The sequence below is a fragment of the Mesoplodon densirostris genome, chromosome 16, assembly GCF_025265405.1.
Source record: "Mesoplodon densirostris isolate mMesDen1 chromosome 16, mMesDen1 primary haplotype, whole genome shotgun sequence".
NCBI classification, from domain to species: Eukaryota; Metazoa; Chordata; class Mammalia; order Artiodactyla; family Ziphiidae; genus Mesoplodon; species Mesoplodon densirostris.
In genome coordinates, this window is record NC_082676.1 from 54149872 (window position 1) to 54172981 (window position 23110).

Sequence of the window (23110 nt, forward strand, 5' to 3'; positions counted from 1 at the left end):
TCCTCAGGGGGTCCTGCCCAACCCCCCAAGCCCTGCTCAAACAAATCCCTCATTTAACCACCTCATGGAACTCTGTATGTTTCCTTCGGGCACTCACCACACTCTGTCACTACATATTTCTTTCAGATATTATTTATTTGTCGATGTCATATATTATCTTATTTAATACTTTATATTACATTTGTTATGGAATATGCAATATAGTATATATCATGTATAATATATGACTAAGATGAACCATATGAGTTGCCGTTTGTGCAGGACAAGGGTTGGCAAACTACAAAACATGTGCCAAATCTGCCCCGCTGCCTGCTTCTGTACAGCCCCCAAACTAGGAATGGATTCCACACTTTTTTTTTAATTTAAAATGTAAAAAATGACAATTGGCTTTCTGCCAATGGCATGGCTCAATTTTGCCTCTTGGCCTGCAAAGCCTAAAATATTTACAACTTGGTCCTTTACAGAAAAAGTTTGCCAACCCTGGATATAGGTCAAGAATCACTGAATGCCAGCAATTTCCGATGCTGCTAATTGTATACATTATTTCTTCTGCATCCCGCTCTCCCCCCAAAGACGTCTTGATGATGGATGCATAGCTCTGTGACTATACTAGAAGCTGCCGCATTGTACATTTTGAATGGGCAAATTACCTGGCATGTGAATTATATCTCAATAAAGCTATTTTAAAAAGATGAATAACACCCAGCGTCATTTTAATTCCGTGAAGTTTTCACCTTATATATGCTGTCCTTAGAACCTAACACTCTTCAAAAAAATTAGTAAATACACAAAGACCCCCACTTCATCACCTCAGGAAGAGGATACATCTAGACAGGACTTGTTTGCACTTGTTTAAAAAAAAGAATTGGGCTTCTCTGGTGGCGCAGTGGTTGAGAGTCCGCCTGCCGATGCAGGGGACACGGGTTCGTGCCCTGGTCTGGGAAGATCCCACATGCCGTGGAGCGGCTGGGCCCGTGAGCCATGGCCGCTGAGCCTGCGTGTCTGGAGCCTGTGCTCCGCAACAGGAGAGGCCACAACAGTGAGAGGCCCACGTACCGCAAAAAAAAAAAAAAAAAAAAAAAGAATTAATGCAATGTCTTTTCCCATTGTTATCTTGCTTATAACTAGATTTTACCTGTTCCCTTAACCTAAGGTTTCTCACCTTCACACTAGCGACATTTGGGGCCATGTAATTCTCTGCTGTGGGGCTGCACTGTGAGATGTCTGGCAGCATCCCTGGCCTCTACCCACTAGAAGCCAGTAGCATCCTCTGCCCCGCCCCCAGTCATGACAATAAAAATGTCTCTAGATCTTGTCAATGTCCCCTAGAGGCTAAACTGCCCCAGTTTTGATCCACTGTCTTAACAGCTTTTCCATCTGGCCCCACTCCTGCCAACACCTAGTGACTCTCAAGACCCACCTACCTGCCATCCATTCATTTAACACATTTCCTAAGCCCCACTTTGTAACAGGGGTGAACCAGAAACATCCACCTCCTATCCTGCCCTCAAGGAGCTTAGAACTTTGTCCAGAAGGTAGGACGGGTGCATAAATGGCTAAAGGATTTTGAAAGCACTAAGTGCCATCGAAGACATACACATAAATGGCAAGACACTTCCAGAAAAGAGAGAAGGGTTAATTCACAAAGCGAATGGGAAGAAAACTCAGCTTCCTCATCCACATGGCAAGGACAATAATACCTGCTTTTCAGAGTCATCATGAAGAGTGAATCCACACATCACATTATTTCATCTTCGCCCCCAACCCTTTGAAGTGGGTACTATTGTTCCCATTTTGCCGAGGAACCAACCAAGGCACAGAGAGGTAAAGGAACTTGCCCAAGGTGGCACAGCCTTGTGGCCAAAGCAGACTTCAACGCAGGCAGGCTGGTTCACTGCTACAGGTCCTGCCTCCCTGAGAAAATACACATGTGACAACAGACGGGTACCCAGTGACCACTCTATTAGTGGAAGTTATTGTCATTGTTGTTATGTCCACTTGAGAACTCAGCAGTCTTCTTGAAGTAGGTAAAATCTAAGGGGAGGGGGCCCAGATTTGCCAATATGGAGACAGGAGGGAACGGTGTTCTAAGAGGGGGACATGGCAGGATGGAAGGCAGTTGCTGGACAAGCTTAGGGCATGTGAGTGGAACAAAGTGCCAGGAGGGGACTGGGTGACAAACAGGACTGGGAGGACAGGCCACGGCCTGAACAAGTTAAGCAAAGCAAAGGGGAGGTTCACGTAGGGTTCTCACCAAGAAAGTGCTGCATCACCTATATGCTGCAAAAGCTCCAAGGGATTGTGAAACCGAGAGAGAAAATTCCTGGCTTACTCTTTTCATTCCCTTCTCTTGAATAGGGCCAAGAACAGGAAACTGGGAAAGCCACCTCAAAACAATCCCTTGGAGACATCCTGTCATAGTCCCCTGCCCCAGAGCCTTCCAACGCAGAGTGTCCCGGCTCGCCCATCTCCACGTCCCAAGGTCTCTACTCCCAACTGAAATCTGAACCCTGTGCTCCGCATCCACGCCAAGAAGCATCACAGGCACTGCTGAAGAGGACCACAACTCGATGGCCAAAAGCACAAGCTTTGGAGCTAAAGGCCTTGAATCCTATCACCACCGCTTCCTGGCTGTGTGGCCTTGGGGGAGTCACTCCACCTCTCTGACTTTGAGCCACTCATCTCTCATTGGACCAAACACTCAACGTTACAGGACTTCCCTGGAGGTCCAGTGGTTAAGACTCCGCACTTCCACTGCAGGGGGCACAGGTTCAATCCCTGGTTGGGGAACTAAGATCCCACATGCTGCACAAATAAATAAACAAACAAACAAAAAAAACCAGTGTTAGGGGAGGGGGTGGCCACTGGAGGTTGAACTTGCTGCTGCTTACTTCTACTATATTATTACTGCCACTATTATTGTTGGTGTCATTATCATTGTCTGAGTGAGGATAACAGCTCATAAAGCCATGTGCCAGAATGCTGAAGCCTCCCCAAGGAGACTTTCTTTCATCTGTCTTGCTCCAGGCTTAGTCAAAGTCATTTGAGACAGTCTGTCAGAAAAGTCTCCACTCTGGCCCACCTGAGTCCTCCCCTACCATGGCCACTGACCTGGAAGCACCCACAATGGCTACTGTCCAACAGGCCACTATTGTGACAACCAGGGACACTCCCATCACAGTGGAGATGGTGCCACCCTTGAGAGCCTAGACTCTGGGCCAAACAGCTGGGGTCCCATCCCAGCTCTGCTACATATGAGCTGTATTATCTTGGGCAAGTCACATAACCACCCTGAGCCTCAGTTTCCCCATCTGTAAAATGGGGATGATAACAGTCTATTAACCTCATAGGGCTGTTCTTGAGGATTAAATGGAAAGTGTTCTGTCCAGGGTCTGGGACTGATGAGCACCGTGACTGTTAGCTATGATCATCAGTCTTACCGGGTCCTGTAAGGCATGGTCGTGCCCCTACTTTGGCCCATGATACTCTCCCCCTGAACTCTGATGCTCTAGCTGTGATGGCCTCCCCACTATCCTTCAATTTCACCCAGGTTTTTCCCCACCTCGGGGGCTCCCACCCGCTGTTCTGGCCCTGGAATGCCCTTGGCCAGGCCAGCTCCTTCACATCCTTCCAGCGATGCCGGAGAGGCCTACCGGTTTAAAGCGCCCCCCTCCCGGGTTCTTCACTAGGATCAAACCCCATGTATTTCCTTCAGTGCCCCTATGTTTATGGGGCAGCACAGGACAGGGGTTACCAACCAGACTCGAGCCAGATGGCCTGGGTTTGAAACTAGCTCTGCCATCTACTAGCTGGGTGACATCACCTCTCTCTGCCTCCATTTCCCCATCAGTCTCTACTCCACTACTGTGGGACAGAATCATTAGGACTTATAAAGAGCTTAGCACAGTCCCCAGAGCTTTGCAAATGCCCTGCATGTCTGCACTATCAACTACTTCCCGTTTGAGTTCTAAGTGTCTCTCTTTCCCTCCTACCTGTAATCTCTCCAAAGCAGGATCATGTCCTTTATCACCTGCGTACAGGAGGTGCTCATTAAAGACTTGTTCAACAAATGAAAGAAGGGGCGAATAAATCTATCTGAAGAGCAACCCAGAAACGCGCAAAGAATAGCCAGAGACTCTGTCCCCGCCTGTGACCCAACAATCCTAGTTATGGGCACAAGCCCAAAGGAAATAACTCAAACAGCAAGAAAAGGAACAATTTTCACATGCTGGGCCATTCTCAGTGACAACCAGGAAGCTCCCAGGCACGCAAGAGTTGAGCAAACAGTGGCAGGGGATCCTGCTGAAAATGACCCAGCTGTCACGAACCAAAGCCGGGGCCACCTCCAGCCCTGGAGAGGCCACCAACAGAGAGGGACAGGCACTGGTCACCCAGGCTTACGCCCTCTGATGAGGGTTTTTAACCTGCATGTGAAAGCAGACCAAGAACAAGAGCTGTGACACCATCTGCAACCACCTAAGAGCTGTGATTAAGGGTTAGGGGAGGATCCCACATCACAGAAATGCTTGGTGCTGAAGGTGGAAGGGAGGTCTTGTTTTTCTGGAGAGGTTTAGGTACCCTCATAGAAAGTCCTTAAATAGCCCCAGGCACAGTCTCAACCTATCTAATCCCTGAAACAAACCTATGAGGAGACAGGTCCTATCACTAGTCTCCATTTTACGGATGCGGAAACTGAGGCACAGAATGAAAATGCTCCCTGACTTGGACCGAGGAGACCGTGTTACTCGGAAGACCAGAAGTCAACGGTGGCTAACTTGGGGGCCCATCGAGGGGCCTACATCACTGTCCTGTACTTTTTCCACCTCTGTTTCCTCCCAGATCCTCGGATTTCACTTTGGACCAGAGCAGGGACTGCTGTGTAACGATGATGATGATGAAGACGATGGTAATAACAACGATGGAGAGCAATAGTCATAATAAAAGCACTTCGCAGTGATAGGACTGGCACCATAACTGTATATAAACTCATTTAATTTTAGCACTCTATGAGGCAGGCACTACCATTGTGCACACATGAGAAAACACAGGCAGAGAGAGGTAAAGTCACTTTACTGAGGTCACACTGCTGGCAAGAAGCAGAACCAGGATCTGAGCGGAGGCTACACTGGCTCCCTGTGTTGCTATTTTCCCCTAAACATCTCCCAACTGGCCTCCATGAGGCAGGGAGGCTGTGGTTTCACTTGTACTTAGCACTGGACCTACAGCAATAACACACAGAAGAGGAGGGATCAGAAACTATTATCTTGGGACTTCCCTGGCGGTCCAGTGGTTAAGACTCCGCGCTTTCACTGCAGGGGGCACGGGTTCGATCCCTGGTCGGGGAACTAAGATCCCGCATGCTGCACGGCCAGAAAGAAAATAGAAACTATTATCTTACTGCATCAATTCAAAGGCCCATGTTTCGTCACGTGACATCATCTGCATCTCAAGATCAGTGCCTCCTACAATCTCTGCTGGCCACGTTTTCATAGCCTAGCATCCCTGAAATTGGGATGCATGTCACAGCTGTCGGCCTCCTGGATTCGATGAGATGTGGTGTGCCTCTCTCAACGCCCCAGCCTCTTCTCTAATCTTACTGCACCATGAAGGATGGCAAGAGGCTTTTCCCTAAGTTTCCAGAATCAAGAAGGAGACGTGAAAACTGCCCTTACTTCTTAGCCAAGCTAATCCTAGGAGAGAGGCAATCACCACCCTGCCCCACCTCTTCAGCACGGCTCCATAACAACTCAAGTAACTTTAATGGGGGTGCGGGAGGATGAGTGTAACTGTCAAGCTACCTGACCAGGCCACCTAGGGCAAAACTCCCAGCAGCCTGATCTGATAATCTCCACCTGCCAGCTGCGTTCTTGTCTCCACAGTTCCTTCCCCAGGCCCTTGCCCAGGCCAGGTTGTTTTTGCCAAACCCAGGCAGAGAGGAGGCAATAAAAACCTCCTACTCAACAAAGGGCGTACAGCCCTTTCCCAGGGGCCACGGTTTCTGCCTGGCCCCATGAGAGAAATCCTCTCTGCCAGCACAGTGTTCTTCCTGAAACACACACTCAGATAGGATCTGCCTCGGAAAAGGGTTTTTATTTCAACCACTTCTGGGTCCATGAGCTCCCTTCTCCTCAATTTCTATAAGGTACTTGGGGAGCAGCAACATGCTGAATTCACATCCACATGTATACTTCTCAGGTTTGCTGGAGATCTGATTAGCTGTGGGAAGAGGCCTGAAATGTACAAGCAGGCTACAGATGTAAAGTGTTACCGATATACTGTCACCCGGGAGAAAACAGAATCACACAGACAGTGATAAGTGACTAGCAAATCATGGCCTTACCCAAAACATGGCAGCATGCGGACTGAGTCTGGGCAAGGGTTTCTCAATCTTCACACTCTTGACATTTGGGCCCCGATAATTCTTTGTTATTGGGGGGCTTCCCTATGCATTGTACAATGTTAGCAGCATCCCTGGCCTCTACTCACTGGATGCCAGGAGCACCCTCCTTCCAGTTGTGACATCCAAAAATGTTTCCAGATGTTGACAAATGTCCCCTGGGGCCAAAACTGCCTGGAGGAGAGAAGCACTGATCTAGGCAGTTTGCAGAATATCCTATTTTTTCATTTAGTGGTGACATATATTTAACAGCTATTAGGTAAATACAAGAATATGACCAACCTGCAAACTCACAGAAATTCAAAAGTGACATGAAACTTCCTTTGGGGATAAATTTATTTAGGTTTAAAAAAAAAAGTGAACTTATTTAAAGAAAAGTACTAAATAAGTAGGTGGCAGACACTACAGGTTAGCTTCCTCAACAGCCTTTCCCAGCTCCCTTCTCTCTCGCTGTCTCCCGCTAAAGAAGCGTAAAACCAAATGCTCACTTTCTCTGCCTCCCTAGTAGCTAGAAGTGGTCATATGATCCAGCTCCAGCCAAGGAGACATGAGCAGAAGTCTATAGCACCAGGAGAGGGGCTTTGAGGGAAGATTTTTACTCCCCTGAATAAAAAGAGATAAATGAGGCTGGTGTGGTCCTTCTCTCTCCCTACATTCAACCTACATGTGATGGCAGCCATGCTGGGGCCTGAGGGAAAGACAAAGAAAATGGTGTCAGCCCTGACACCACTGGGTCACTAACCCAATGCCAGCAACCGCCAGAGGTACTAGACCTCCTGATGTGTAAAACAATACTTTTAGGTCTAGGCCACTGGAGTTACGCTTTCTGTTCCTTAGAGCCAAATGCAATCCTAATAGGTATGAAGTGAGATATAAATGTCAAAATCAAGAAGACTACACACAAGGGACTGAGGGTGAGACAGTGAGGTCAAACTGGAAGCTTTGAACACTGTCTACAACCCTTGCCAGTTGTGTGAACATGGGCAAGTTTAACTGTGCCCTCAGTTTCCACATCTAAATAATGGATCATAAGAGCACATACCCAGCATTACCATGAGCCTAAAATAAAGTATTTACAAAGAAGGCACTACTTGACATAGAATTAATACTCAATGCATGTTATTTTATTTACAAAAATAAATTCTTACCAAAGTCACCCAGTAAAATAGGACTAAAGACTAAAATTGGGGACTTCGCGGGTGGTCCAGTGGTTAAGAATCCATCTTGCAATGCAGGGGACGCCAGTTCGATCCCTGGTCGGGGAACTAAGATCCCACATGCAGTGGGGCAACTAAGCCCATGTGCCACAATTACTGAGCCCACATGAAGCAGCTACAGAGCCCACGTACTCTGGAGCCTGAGCGAGCGCCACAACCAGAGAGAAGCCAGAGCTCAGCAAGGAAGATCCCGTGCACCACAGCCAATAAATAAATAAGACTAGAATTGATTCAGTCATTGGTTCTTTGCAACACCTAGAAAGGAAGCTGCCTGTAAGGATTGTATGTAAAATACCCCTGCCTTGGTGCTAAAGGCAGAAAATCAAGCAACCAAGACTTTCTGGAGGATCCAAGTCTAGAGGTCCATGTCTGTCTCCTCACGCCAGCCCCACCTCTCTCCAAGCTCCACACTGGTCTTCCTTGTTAAGCTGGGGCTTTTGTACATGCTTTTTCCACTGCCTAGAACCCTCTTATCTTCTGCTTTTGTCTCTGTAGCAAACTGCTAGTTGTACTCCAATACCCACTCTTCCTGAACCCCTAGTAATTAATCTTCAGCTGGGCACATGCCTGTCCAGAAAAGAAACTACATTTCCCGGACTCCCTTGTAGCTAGATGTGGTCACATGACTAGGTACTGGCCAGTGGGATGTGAACAGAGTGATGTGGGTGACTTCTGGGTTGCACCCTTCTGCCCCCTTCGCTCTGGCTGGAATGTGGACATGTGGGTGCACATTCTTTTTTTTTTTTTAATATTTATTTATTTTATTTTTGGCTGTGTCGGGTCTTAGTTGCGGCGTGTGGGCTCCAGAGTGCACGGGCTTAGTAGTTGTGGTGCACCGGCTTAGTAGCCCCACGACATGTGGGATCTTCGTTCCCCGACCAGGGATCAAACCCGCATCCCCTGAACTGGAAGGCAGACTCTTAACCACTGGCCCACCAGGGAAGTCCCAGGGGTACACATTCTTGGGTCAACAATGTGTGCAGCACCTGGGGACAGCAAAGCAACAAGACAGGAGGGGCCTGGGTCCCTGACACCCCCAGGGACAGAGCTGCCACAACCAAAGTGGGATTTTTACACCAGAGAGAATTTAGCTTCTATCTTAAGCCACTGTGTTTAGGGTCTATGCCACATACAGCCAAACCTATAACATCATATAGGCTCAGGAAGTCTCTCCTTTCCCTCGTTGGATCAGATCAAACCCCCTACTACATCACAGAGCTTCCTTTCGTAGCACTGCACAGCTATGATTTTCCACTCATTTGTTCAATCCCCAGATAAGACTGGAACTCAAAGGTGGCAGGGAGCTCTGCTCTGCACATCTTTGACTCCCGGCATCAAGTTCAGTGCAAGGATAATCAAGAGCACCCAGAGAATGTTGCCTGAATGGGCCCAGGCTACGGGGCCGAGGGGTGAGAGCTCTGTCCTCTGCGCACAGCGCACGGTCTTGGCGCACCGACCCTCGGAGTCTCTGTCTCCTGCAAGGGGCATCTAAGAGGGTGGAAAACATGCCCCTCTGACACCCACCCAACCTTGCTTCACATCTTTCCCAGATCTCCCTTACATAGAAGTTAAAAAAACAAGGCTATCCACCGCCTGGAGAGGAAACAATTATTAGCAAATTACTTAATTAGGCTCATGTTGACATTTCACCTCCGAGTAAATATGTTAGTTAAAAATGGGTCGAATCCAAGATGCACAGTTACTGAAACATAAAGAATGTTTTCAGGGCTTCCCTGGTGGCGCAGTGGTTGAGAGTCCGCCTGCCGATGCAGGGGATACGGGTTCGTGCCCCGGTCTGGGAGGATCCCACATGCCGAGGAGCGGCTGGGCCCGTGAGCCATGGCCGCTGAGCCTGCGCGTCTGGAGCCTGTGCTCCGCAACGGGAGAAGCCACAACACTGAGAGGCCCGCGTACCGAAAAAAAAAAAAAAAAAAAAAAAAGAATGTTTTTCAGAAAATCCCGTTCCTGCTTTTAAAAAAATATCTTATATTTGGGACGTGCGGAGAAAAGAGACTGAAAATTAAAATGCCAGTAAGAGGTGATCTCTAGAAGAGCATAATTATGGAAGATTTTCACATTCTACTATACTGGTTCCTGTACTGTTTCATTTTATACTGGACCTCTTGTAATGTCAGACAAAGAAGAGCATAAGAGAAAAGAAGTCCCTTTAAGTAATTCAATCGTGACCATCTTTACAGTAACTGAAAACCTGGAACTTCCCAAGTATGCATCTGGCAGCAGTCTCAGCTGTCATAGCCCACCTTCACTCCTGTGCCATGGATTTAAGTACTTAAGCAAGTCTTCTTAATCCTCAACTACAAAGAAAATCTGCAGAATGAATTTCCCCACCCATCAGCCCAATTTCAGAGCTGACACCCAACACCCTGGCATGCCTCATCCAGACCCGGGCACCCTACAGACACCTCATAACAACTGGGCAAATTAGCCCAAATCCTCAGATGCTGGGGACCGGTAGTCTGAATCCCTGAAATTGCTCTGGGCTCCATCCTGATTTTGTCAAGGCCTGCATGGGCCCAGAGGTTACAAGGAGGTGATAAACCAGAAGAGAAGTGCCACACCAGAAATCCCCACTCCACTGCCCCCAACTGTCCATCACTGTCCCCTCCTGTCCAGCCTCCTGCAGAACCACAGCGAGTGCCTGCCACGCTTAGCTAAGCATCCTTTATATCTTGCCTCATTTCTTTCCAACTCTGTGAGATACACGGAATGATCATGATCCCCACTTTACAGATGAGGACACTGAGGCTCCCAGAAGTGAAGTAACTGGCCCAAGGTCGCACACTGAGAACTGGCAGGACCGATTTTCGCACCCAGGCCCCTGAACCTGGCCTCGTGACCCCAGCCATATACGTCCCTGGCTTTCTCTGAAGCTATACCTTCTCCTCGCCCAAGTATCCCCATGCCTTCAGCTGTCAATGCTTGGGCCCCCCCCCCCCAACTAATATCCTCTTTGGGAATAAAGAGGGTCTGACTGAGGGGGTTGGCCATTTCTCTAACCCCTCCCCACCAGATATGCAAATGAGCTGGAAGTGGGCCAGCCCTGACCCCAGCACCAAGTGTGAAGTGGTCCACCTAGACCACAAGGATCTCAGTGGACAAAAGTAAAAGAAGGGAGAGCCCCATTACACTACAACTGCAGTCCTCAGAGCCTAAACTACCACGTGTCTTTGCTCCTCGACCCTGAGTGAGTGAAACTGTTTTTGAGGAAGAAGCCTTATCATAGGGCTCCTGGATAATCTAAATTATAACTAGCAGGTCACCTTCCCCAGCACCCTGCAGCTCCAGCTTTCCCCTGGGCCACTGGTCTCCAGCCTTATAAAGCTGATTAGAGGGACTGCAGAAGGCACTGCCATTAATATGCACCTGTCATCTGCTATTAACAATCATAAAAACAACAACCATAATGCTGGGCACCCTTAGAGAGACCCTGCTAGAATTGAGCCACCACTTTTTTAAACACAATCCAGGCTGTAGGTAGGACAAAACCTTTTCAATGATTTGAGATATTCACTCCACTCCTAAGAGTATGTTCTAAGAAAGTAAGTCAACAGGCACTACCCATATGATATTCATTACATGTTCTCTGTGAAAGAAAAAAAAAAAAGAAGGGGGGAAACAGCAACCTAAATGTCAAACCACAGGCAATAATTATATAAATTACAGTCTACCAATACTAGGAACTACTGCTTGGACATTTAAAGGTATAATTACAAAAGTTGTGCAGGAACATGGGAAAATTCTTACAAGAATAAATGAAAATGTGGGATAGAAAATAGTACACACTCTACAAGTGCAACCTGCAGAACCACATAAAAATCTGGACAAGAATCGGATGTTAACACACCAACAAACAATGGCCAATGGAAAATTATGTGCAACACACATGATAGACAAAGGGGCAAGATTCCCAATATACTGAGAGGCCCCGCAAATTAACAGGAAAAAGCAAACCAGAGTGAGGATGCACAAAAAGGACACTGAAAGAAAGACACGCACAGAAAAGAACACGCAAATCACCAGGAAATACGTTGTAGAATGCTCAGCTTCTAACTTCTAAGGGAAACGTGGGTGAAAAAAGATATCTTTTTTGTCCATCAAATTAACAGAATTCGGCTATGTCCAGTGCCAGGAAGGATGCAGAGAAATGGGAATTCTCAGTCCCTGTCACTAGGAATGGACTTGCTACAACTTTTCTGGAAAACAACCAGCCAATACCCATTAAAAACTAAAATTTACATAATTTTAACCCATGTACAAGAATGTTCACTGGAGCATTGTTTACAGAAACAAAAAATGGGGAATAACACAAGTGATGTTATTAGCTGGGAAATGGGTGAATTAATTATAGCAAATCTATATTATACAATTCAGTAAGGAATTACTAGTGAGATTCTATGTATTGCCATGTATCATATGTTAAGCAAAAATAAAAAGTGATGATTATAACATAACCCATTTTATTTTTAAGCATATTATTTATGTTTATAAACATTTCCATGATTACAGAGAAAGGACAGGAAGTATAGCTTGGTTATTGATTAGAGAGAGAGTTAATGCTTTATTTAAATATCTCTATGTTGTTTTCTCACAAGGAGTATCACTTTGGGAACAAAAAAACTCTACAATGAAACTAGAAAGTTTACATGTAAAAATTAAATCCGAGTTGTATTAGCTTGTATTAGCATGTATTAGTTGTATTAGCATGCATTAGTTGTATTCACATGTATTAGTTGTATTAGCATTAGATTATGAGTAAAACTTTTACCTGTTGTTAAATTGTTGATGCACTTTTTAAACAACAAAGACGTCAAAGAACGTTTAAAATTTAAACATATCTTTTTAAAACTAGAACAAAACCAATCATTCTCTGGACCAAATCCACTGGAACGTAAGGTTTAACTCCGCTGGGCGAAATCCTCTCATACACAGGGAAGCAACATGAGCCTGGTCAATTCCCAGCCTGATCAATGCTCTCAAATGCCACAAACAGCAGGTGCTTAATAAATGTTGGTGAGTCCATTACTGGGAGTATAAACTACAGCTCCACCTGACAATTAGAACTGTCATATTTCAAAATGCACATATCCCCCACCCCAGCAATTTCTGGGGGGGTAGGGATTTACTCTGCTTTGTCATTTACATCTATTTGCATACAGCACCAAGATGAGTGCTCGTGGCAGCACCGTTCATCACACTGAAACCTGGAACCAAGGACCCTGACAGCAACCGAGGGAGGACTGGGTGAATACACAGCACAGTCCTTAACAGAAGAAAGTGTGGCTTGTAAAGTATTATTCCCTTTTTCTTTCAATTTGCATGGACTTAACATGTAAAGAAAATCAACACTGGTTTCTTAGTGAAAGGAGCCAGATACAGAACATTATTTAGAATTGAAACTATTTGGGGAGGAAAAAAAGATACTCATTTTCAATCTCTCCCCACCCCCTCACCCTTCATACATATTTGCATATGCCTGAAATTTTCTAGAAGGACACCCAAGAAACTACCATGAATGGCAACTTCTGCAAACAGAGCACAGGGAGAGGAAGTACTGAAACTTTTACTTTCCCTTTATATTCTTCTAGAATACAGTTTTATTCTGGGATTTTTTTTTTTTTTTTTTTTTCGGTATGCGGGCCTCTCACTGCTGTGGCCTCTCCCATTGTGGAGCACAGGCTCCGGACGCGCAGGCTCAGCGGCCATGGCTCACGGGCCCAGCTGCTCCGCGGCATGTGGGATCCTCCCGGACCGGGACACGAACCCGTGTCCCCTGCATCGGCAGGTGGACTCTCAACCACTGCACCACCAGGGAAGCCCTATTCTGGGATTTTTATAACTTTTTTAAAAAGTGATAACTTTTTTTTTTTTTTTTTTTCTTTTTGCGGTATGCGGGCCTCTCACTGTTGTGGCCTCTCGCGTTGCGGAGCACAGGCTCCGGACGCGCAGGCCCAGCGGCCATGGCTCACGGGCCCAGCCGCTCCGCGGCATATGGGATCCTCCCAGACCGGGGCACGAACCCGTATCCCCTGCATCGGCAGGCGGACTCTTAACCACTGCGCCACCAGGGAGGCCCTATAACTTTTTTAAAAAGATAATTTTTTGGAAGTAATAGCACAATCAAAAAAGTTACCATGCAAGATCTTCCAGGCCAATTCAACATCTAGTCTTGTTTTGTTTTTAACATCTTTATTGGAGTATAATTGCTTTAGAATGGTGTGTTAGTTTCTGCTTTATAACAAAGTGAATCAGCTATACATATACATATATTCCCATATCTCCTCCCTCTTGCGTCTCCCTCCCATCCTCCCTATCCCACCTCTCTAGGTGGTCACAAAGCACCGAGCTGATCTCCCTGTGCTATGCAGCTGCTTCCCACTAGCTATCTGTTTTACATTTGGTAGTGTATATATGTCCATGCCACTCTCTCACTTCGTCCCAGCTTACCCTTCCCCCTCCCCGTGTCCTCAAGTCCTTTCTCTATGTCAGCGTCTTTATTCCTGTCTTGTCCCTAGTTCTTCAGAACCTTTTTTTTTTTTTTAGATTCCATATATGTGTTAGCATACAGTATTTGTTTTTCTCTTTCTGACTTACTTTACTCCAACATCTAGTTTTAAAAGAAGAGTTTTCTAGCAATCTATAGAAAGTCATCTTAATCATGCAAGAAAAGCACCTCATCATCTTAATGGGTCCTGAAAAGGCTTTGGAGGGGAATCAAGTGGGGAATCCCAACTTGATCTGACCCTGAACGGTGCAGCTAAGGTTCTGAAACAGATGAAACTCATTGAAAAATATAAACCTGAGACTCATTCAAACCTAAATGGATCAAAAGCCCATGACTATCGGGGAGCAAGTAACGCTCCATCTTCTCGCCAAGCTGCAGTGAGCTTCTTCCTTGGAATTTCCAAGCCCTTATTATTACCACAAGCCATTTTATTAGTGCTTTATGGATTTTTGCAGAATGCTCCAGGCAAGATTTTCATGAGACAGGCTCTGCACCTCAGGGTCTTTGCATCTGCTGTTCCCTCTATCTGAGACTCCCTTCCCCCAGCCCTTGCACAGCCAGCTTTGCCATTCAGGTCAAAGGTCAAAGGTCACCTCCTCCAAAAAGCCTTCCCTGGACATGCCCCTATCATAGCTTGCACCCCAGTTCTTCCCAGTTCACGTCTTTGCAGCACTTGCCACCACCCAAAATCATTTCAGTCACCCCCAGCGTAAGCTCCATGAGAACATGGGCCTCGTCTGCCTTGTTCATGGCTGTATTCCCTGTGTCTAGAACAGTGTCAGCACACAGTAGGTGATCAATTAATAATAAAAGACTGAATAAATGAACGAGTGAGAAAAGGTTGCGGGAAGAACAGGAGAACGACTCCAGTGTTGTGAAAACCACTCTCAAGTTGTCCGTGCCGGGGAAACGCAGGCACTTGATAACTGCTCTCCAGAGAGGAAGGTATCCCCAAGCAAGTATCCAGCAATCCCACTACTGGGCATATACCCTGAGAAAACCATAATTCAAAAAGAGTCATGTACCAAAATGTTCATTGCAGCTCTATTTACAATAGCCAGGAGATGGAAATAACCTAAGTGTCCATCATCGGATGAATGGATAAAGAAGATGTGGCACATATATACAATGGAATATTACTCAGCCATAAAAAGAAACGAAATTGAGCTATTTGTAATGAGGTGGATGGACCTAGGGTCTGTCATACAGAGAGAAGTAAGTCAGAAAGAGAAAGACAAATACTGTATGCTAACACATATATATGGAATCTAAGAAAAAAAAATATCATGAAGAACCTAGGGGTAAGACGGGAATAAAGACACAGACCTACTAGAGAATGGACTTGAGGATATGGGGAGGGGGAAGGGTAAGCTGTGACAAAGTGAGAATGGCATGGACATATATACACTACCAAATGTAAGGTAGATAGCTAGTGGGAAGCAGCCGCATAGCGCAGGGAGATCAGCTGGGTGCTTTGTGACCACCTAGAGAGGTGGGATAGGGAGGGTGGGAGGGAGGGAGACACAAGAGGGAAGAGATATGGGAACATACGTATATGTATAACTGATTCACTTTGTTATAAAGCAGAAACTAACACACCATTGTAAAGCAATTATACTCCAATAAAGATGTAAAAAAAAAAAAATAGTTACCCAAGAGGCCAATAAAAGGTAAACGGAGGTTCTCAGAGAGACAACTCACTGAGAGGGAAGGAAAAAGCCTCATAAAACCTGAATTATTCCCCGAGGGTACCGGATACCGCCCTCCCTGGGTCACCTAGAACCCATTTTCCAGAACTTGGCAACCTCCTCCAGGAGATGAAACCCCACAATTAAATCAAAGGGAAACTTAAGTAGAATCTCAACTTTGTAATTGTCCACCTATCCTGGGGCAGTTTAAGATGAAGGAGCAGTGCTTCAAAGCTGACCTCTAGGGCTTCCCTGGTGGCGCAGTGGTTGAGAGTCCGCTTGCTGATGCAGGGGACGCGGGTTTGTGCCCCGGTCCGGGAGGATCCCACGTGCCGCGGAGCGGCTGGGCCCGTGAGCCATGGCCGCTGAGCCTGCGCGTCCGGAGCCTGTGCTCCGCAGCGGGAGAGGCCACGGCAGTGAGAGGCCCGCGTACCGCAAAAAAAAAAAAAAAAAGCTGACCTCTAAGGACCAGCACTTCACCCTGGGACTGAGCCGTCAGAAACCCCACTTCCAACCCAAATGGAGAAAAGCCCTGGGTGGAAAGCGGCAAACAGCATGGAAACGGCTGCAATCGCTTCTCTAGCTAATTGGAATTTAACCTCCTTAACATCTCATTAAGCTTCTCCACAGCAACCCCAATAAGCCAATTACGGGAGAGGTTCAACAGGCTAAAAACTTAAGGAGGGCTTCCCTGGTGGCGCAGGGGTTGAGAGTCCGCCTGCTGATGTAGGGAACACAGGTTCGTGCCCCGGTCCAGGAAGATCCCACATGAGAGGCCAGCATACCGCAAAAAAACAAAAACAACAACAAAAAAAACTTAAGGAAATGCAGGAGGGCTGAGGCAAAAGTCTTGCCCCAGATTTCTTCTCCGGATTCCTCCCCAACAACGGCTGTGGGACTTTGCCACCCAGGAGACGTCTGACAACATCTGAAGACATTTTTGTTGTCACAACAGCAGGGAGGTGCTACTGGCATTTAGTGGGTAGAGGCCAGGGATGCTGCCAAACAGCCCACAGCGCACAGGGCAGACCCACAACGGAGTTATCTGGACCAAAAGGTCAAGAGTGCCCAGGACGAGAAATTGCTCCACACCTACCACCCCTCCCCCACGCTGGCTTCCTCACTGCTCAGCCTTCAAGAGGGAAGCAGGGGTTCCACATCTCCACCGGAAGAGACGCTGTCTCAGTTACCACGCCAGGTTGGGGGAAACACTCGCCTCAGGATGTTCAAGTCCTTGTCATTATCTCAATCCATTTCATTAGCCCTTTATTTCTTTTGGCAAAACGTTCAGGTAAGTTTTTATGGGCTAGAGTTTTACTGACCATTAAGATCTGATGAAATCTAGACCTTATCCCACCATGAAAATCTGGAGCCAACATCACAAACTAGACGCTTGCTTCAAATTCCCCAGGCATTGCTCATTTGTTTATCCATCCCCCTCCTGCCAACATGACCAAGCTAGAGCAGCACCAAACCAGTGAGCCAGAGCGGCCCCAGTCACCTCACCAAAAGGCCGGGCTTCAAAGCAGGAGATGCCGACTCAAATGCCTCTGGGTGCCAGGTGGGGTCTATCAGTGAGGGAAGCAGACCAGGTAATAAGAAAGCGCGAAGAAAAAAGGCAACGGACACCAGGCCTACGAATTAAAGCTGCAATAAGGAGGAGCAGGGACTGCGGCAATCTGGGGCCAGCAGGCCTGTTCTGGAGGGGGCAGTCCCAGCTGACCACCACCACGTACAAACACGGGCCCTTGTGCAATCAGATCTGATTTTTCAAAAGTCAGAAATGCAGATTTTTCTGTGAATTCTTCCCATCTATAAATATTAGCAATCACAGTAATTCAACATTAAAATAAAGCCAAAGCAGCACACTAGTGGGCTAGATCTAACTCCCCCCAAGGAACTTGTACCTCAGACACTCAAAGTCAAATGTTAATTGTGCCTACAGTGTGCCAGGCTCTGAGTCCTGGAAAAAGAGATGGACCAGACTCAGTTCTGACCTTTGCAAGACAAAATATAAGCAGTTGGATGTGGAAGCTGGAAGGCTTGTTCTACCTGAGAATCCATTCCAAAGAGGTAAGGGACTATTTCATCCTTAGAGGGCTCTGGAAAGAGGTTTCAACCCAGCTCACAAGCCACTCCAAAGCTTCATGTCATTCATTCCTTCAATAAATATTTACTGAACACCTACTATGTTCCAGGCACTGTTCCAGGTGCTGGGATTACACAGCAGAGGCAAACCCCTGCCCCTGTGAAGTTGACCTTTTGGTGAAAGTTTACAGGGAGTAAACAAAATAAATAAGTAAAAGATTTGGTGTAGGGCTTCCCTGGTGGCACAGTGGCTGAGAGTCCACCTGCCGATGCAGGGGACACGGGTTCGTGCCCCGGTCCGGGAGGATCCCACATGCCGCGGAGCAGCTGGGCCCGTGAGCCATGGCCGCTGAGCCTGCACGTCCGGAGCCTGTGCTCCGCAACGGGAGAGGCCACAACAGTGAGAGGCCCACAAAAAAAAAAAAAAAAGATTTGGTGTAGATGGCGGTACATACTGGGTTGGGGTGGGGGGGTTGGGAGGAGCCAGAGTACTGGGAATACAAGGAAGTGGCAGGGAGTCAGGGAAAGGCTGTCTGGGGTGACATCTGAACAAGGATTTGAAGGTGCAGGAGCATTCTGGGCAGGGGAAACAGCAATTGCAAAGGCCCTGAGGCAGTGTGAGGGAGGCAGAAAGTACCAGGTGATGTGGTCAGAGAGGTGAGGGGACCAGATGCTGTCAGGCCTTGTAAGCCTCTCTAAGCCCTCTGGCTTTTTCCCTGAGGGGAAGTGGGGCGTCCCTGCAGGGTCTTGAGCAGAAGGCGGAGAGGATGTGACCTCTGTCTTTAACAGGAGCCCTCTGGCTGCGGGGTTGAGACCAGACTGTGGGGGCCAAGGAGGGCAGCAGGGAACGCACTGAGGCGGGAACATCCAAATGCAGGATTGAGCCCGTGGTGGCTCTGGCCAGAGCAGTAGCTGGAGAGGCAGTGAGAAGCAGGCATTCTGAAGGAAAAGGCAACAGAATTTGCTGACAGATCAGCTGTGCAACGGGAGGCAAAGGTGGGGAGTCAGGGATGATGCAGGGTTTGGGCCTGAGCCTCTGGGGACAGGGCTGCCATCAACTGAGACGGGGAGGGCTGGAGTGAGCGGGCTCGAAGTTCCACGTGGGACGCGGTAAACTGGAGCCACCCATGAGACACCCAGGTGGAGACATTAGTTCCAAAAAGTTGAGAACACGAATGGAAAGAGATTTTCCATCCACCACTGCGTTCCAAATGTGAGGCTCCTCCAAGACTATCACAAACAGAGCTGGTCCAGCTGGGAGAAGATCACTGCTCCTTTGTTGTTGGGTCACTGGGGCTTCGTTCTGCAAGGCTGGAGGGGAACCCAGGAACCCTGAACTAGCCCTTGTCCTGCCCTAGCCTCTCAAATGGCTTTTCTCCTCCTAAAGCCATCCGCCTTGTCACGCTGCCATTCTGGGCCTCAGATTCAACATGCATGAAGTGGGGTGGACGGAGGGGAAGACCCCATCAGTTCCAGGGGCCCTTTGGCTCTAATCCGCAAGGGAGAGAGGAGGATGGAAGGAGGGGCGTAGAGGAAGGTGGAGGAAGGCACAGTGATGCGTCTAAAAACCCATAGAAAATGTGAAGGATGGGGGAAAAATAAATCCGCTCATTCTACGTTGTTGTAAAGCCTAAGGGAGCTAATTACGCCAGGAATTAGACTGACCCCAAGGTCAGACCTTACCCCAAGAAGAATTTCAAATGGTTTCTAAAATACTCCTTTTCTCCCACCCTTTAGCAGCTAAATTGAATATTCAGGGGGTTACTCAGGTGGAAGACGGTTCAGGGCAGCTTCGTGGCAAATATCAGCACCAGGACCACATATTAGCAGGACTCCATGAACCATGACACAGGTCCGCCACTTCTGTTCATCCCCAGCAGCAGCAGGTACAGCAGCAAAAATTAACTAGAAAATTCCAGTTGCTGCACTGCTCACATGTACTAAGTGCTAACTGTATACCAAGCAGCAACATTCTAAGCACCTGCCAAGGATTCTCTTGATACCGTGTTACCATCCTCATTATACACACGTGGAAACTGAGGCATGGAGGGGGAAGTAACTCGCCCAAGCTGCAGAGCCAGGATTTGAACCCCAGGGATGTGAGCACTGCTCAGAGCCGCCATACTCCACTGCTTACTGACTTGTCACTTACTTTTCGACATTTTCTGATTTTTCTACACTGGACATGCAACACATTAATAAACAAATTTTTTTAAAAAATTAACTTGCAAGGGGAGGCCCGTGCCCATTTTCCCAACCATCATTTAAACATCAGCCACACAACAGTCCTTCCTACCCACCCCCCTACAACCACCCTCAAAAAAAAAAAAAAACAAAGGCAAACCCAGCGCTGGGGAACTCAGCCCCTATTTTCCATTTAGATAACCAAGTTCCTCTTTTTCCATCCCAGAGCATTTGCCTGGGTGAAGGTGGGAAGTCAGCCAAACACTCACCACGGGCTATTTCCACGTGCTGGTTTTTCTGGCCATTTCCTGGGGCTCAGAGGCAGACACTGGCCCAGGAACAAAGCTCTGACTAGAGTCTCAGGTGGGCTAGTCGCCTTGATTTCTAAACACATGACCTTGGTCAAGGGAGGAGGCAGGCATGACTGGGTGGGTGGCCCAATCCCATGCCCCAGGTGAAGAAAAAGTGGGTCCAAAGGATGGACAAGCAATTTGAAACACACAACTTCATCTTTGGAAAGAATAACAATAACCATTGCTTAACTCCGTGCAGGGCACAGGCTGAGCCACTTGCAAAGATGGACTCATTTACTTTTCAAAACAACCGCATGAGGTTGAGACTCTGGGGGTCCCCACCCCCACTTTACAGATGAGGAAACTGAGGCACAGAGAGGCACACTGGCTTGCCCAAGGTCACACAGTCTCTCCTGGCCTTGAGTGTGTGCCCTGGAAAACAAAGAAGTCACCTGCTTTCAACTACATTTGGTTTCTCCTGCTACCTGGAAGTTCTCATGCCCCAGCTGGCTACTCTCAAACTCTGGTTCCAGGGCACCTCCAGAAACTGGGACATCCAGCAAGTCCACAAATCCAGAGGGAGGAAGCGCAGAGGAAAGTCTACAAGGCCAAAGACTGGGGAAAGATGCAGGGCCTGGCAGAAGGGAAAGCTAACCACCTGGCAACTTCTGTAGCAAAAGTCCTTGCAGGAGAAAAAACACAACTGTTTCCCCGGATGAGCTTCTTCAGCTAAATAACGGAGGACACCCCCAAACCCAGTCGACTTTGGAAAACCTGACTAGACATCAACTGCCAGTTGCCATCAATAAAATACACCCTGGTGCAGAATCTAATTTACGGTCACCTATTTTTTCCCCTCTGCAATTTATGAGAAGAAAATAAACAAGGAAATACTCCAGTATTCACAGCCAACACTAGACCAGATCCCATCTGATTCTTGCAGAAATCATCTTGCTGTTGTTACACCAGGTATGGGGAGCAAGGACTCCTCAGATTTTCCTCTCTCTGCTAAGTACAACCCTACTTTGCAAATAAGTCTGCTCTCCAATTAGTCCTGGACCTTGAGTGCAAAGCTCTGGATTATTTCCAGCCCCAGAGTAAATCTCTGATCCCACTGGCCTGAAAATGTGAGACATACCCAGAAGTGTTTTGTTATTCTACCAACTGATACCTCCCCAAAATAAAGCCTTTCCCACGGGGCCCTCAAGGATGACTTTTCAACACTCCAAATGCAGCCTGCAAGGAGAGGACCACAAAACAGAACAAGAAGGTATTTTTGGATGCTAATCACTGGCTCCAAAGAACCAAGGGTGTTTCCCTCTCCTGATTCCTAAACAAAAGTGGGAAAACTATCCTGTCCAGAACTGCATTCTGTGTTTACCAAAAATCAAGATGGTGGGACACGAGTGCTTCCTGTAACAAAGAGGCAAATAGCATTACTGGGAAACTAAAGCCCAAGACACTGGGGATTAAACCACAGAGAATGCACTCAGAAGACTCAGCAGGCTCAGCAACGGACATTCAGAAGAAACCTGGAGGTGGGGGTCCCCACAGAGACGAGCCTCACGTTTCAGGGGTGGAATGGCACGCCCATTGGTACCAGGATACTGGGCATCCTCAGCTGCTCCCCAAACCTGACCCCAGGGTCAGGCAAGTCAGAGCAGGGGTGAGCAGCCCTACCTTCTTTCCTGGCTGTTCCTCAAACTTCCCTAATTCTCCCCCTGTTCCCCCAAACTCCCCTCAAAGTATAAGCAAAAGGAAAGTAAAAGATGACAAAAAAATTTGTAACCACAGGAGACTAATGTTCATGCAAAACAAGTGGGGAGGGGGAAAACCTCAACCCAGTCGCTGGAAGCCCCTTTCCACAGCCTGAGCCCTTCCCCAGCTCAGCCCTTTGGTAACGGGGTGTTTGCGAAAAGGGGGCTCCAACCCACAAAGGAGATGGGGGAACTTAAGCAGCGAGACACCCCCCACCTCTGGCGCCTCCCTCCCCGGCAGGTTATTTTTAATCGAAAAGGGAACCCCAGAGCGGAAAGGGCCCCTCTTTTCAGCCCCCTCTCCCAGGCTCTGGCCCCTCACCTTTCCCCAAAAGCCCCAGAGCCGGGCATAGGCAACCCCTCCCCAACGCCCTGCTTCCCCGGAGCCGAGTCACCCAAGTTTTCCCCCATCAGCAGCACTCCCGAAGGGGCCGGCCGCGGGCGGGATGGGGAGCGGAGCCCCCAGGCCAGCTGCAGGGTGGGGAGCCCGGCGCTCGGGGCGGCAGGGGTCCCCGGAGCTGCGGGCCCGGCCCGCCCTACCCGGCGCTTCCCCCCACCCGCCTGCTTCCCCGCCCGCCGGCCTCCCTCCCTCCCTCCCTCCCGCTCCCCGCCGCCGGCCCCACGCGGCCCAGGCGGCCGCCGAGCACTTACCCAGAAGGGGTCTGAGCCATCGGCGCTGCAGAAGCCGCGGAGCGCCATGCGGCCGGCTCGGACACGGCGGGCAGCGGCGGACGGACTGGCCCGGCTGCTGGCGGCGGCGGCGGCGGCGGCGGCGGCGGCTGCGAGGGCGGGAGGCAGCGGCGGAGGGAGCCGGGGCCGCAACGCCGCCTGGTTGGCTGGCGCGTCACGGGGATGCGGCGGCCCCGCCCCGCACGGCCCCGCCCCGCTCACCTCGTCCGGCCCGCTTGGGCCGCGGCGGGAGGCTTCAACGTCGCCGGTCCGGCTGGTTGGCCCCGGACCCTC

General features: G+C 48.5%; 1 protein-coding gene across 1 annotated transcript in view; it reads right to left on the reverse strand.

Moving 5' to 3' along the window:
* ABCC1 (ATP binding cassette subfamily C member 1) overlaps positions 1–22906 on the reverse strand; it is a 136090-nt gene extending 113184 nt beyond the window's left edge. Inside the window, exon 1 of the mRNA XM_060079349.1 lies at positions 22799–22906. Within this exon, the coding sequence (XP_059935332.1) occupies positions 22799–22846 (48 nt within the window). The 5' untranslated portion in view covers positions 22847–22906. The remainder of the gene's footprint in view (positions 1–22798) is intronic.
* Between the last annotated feature and the right edge of the window lie 204 nt (positions 22907–23110).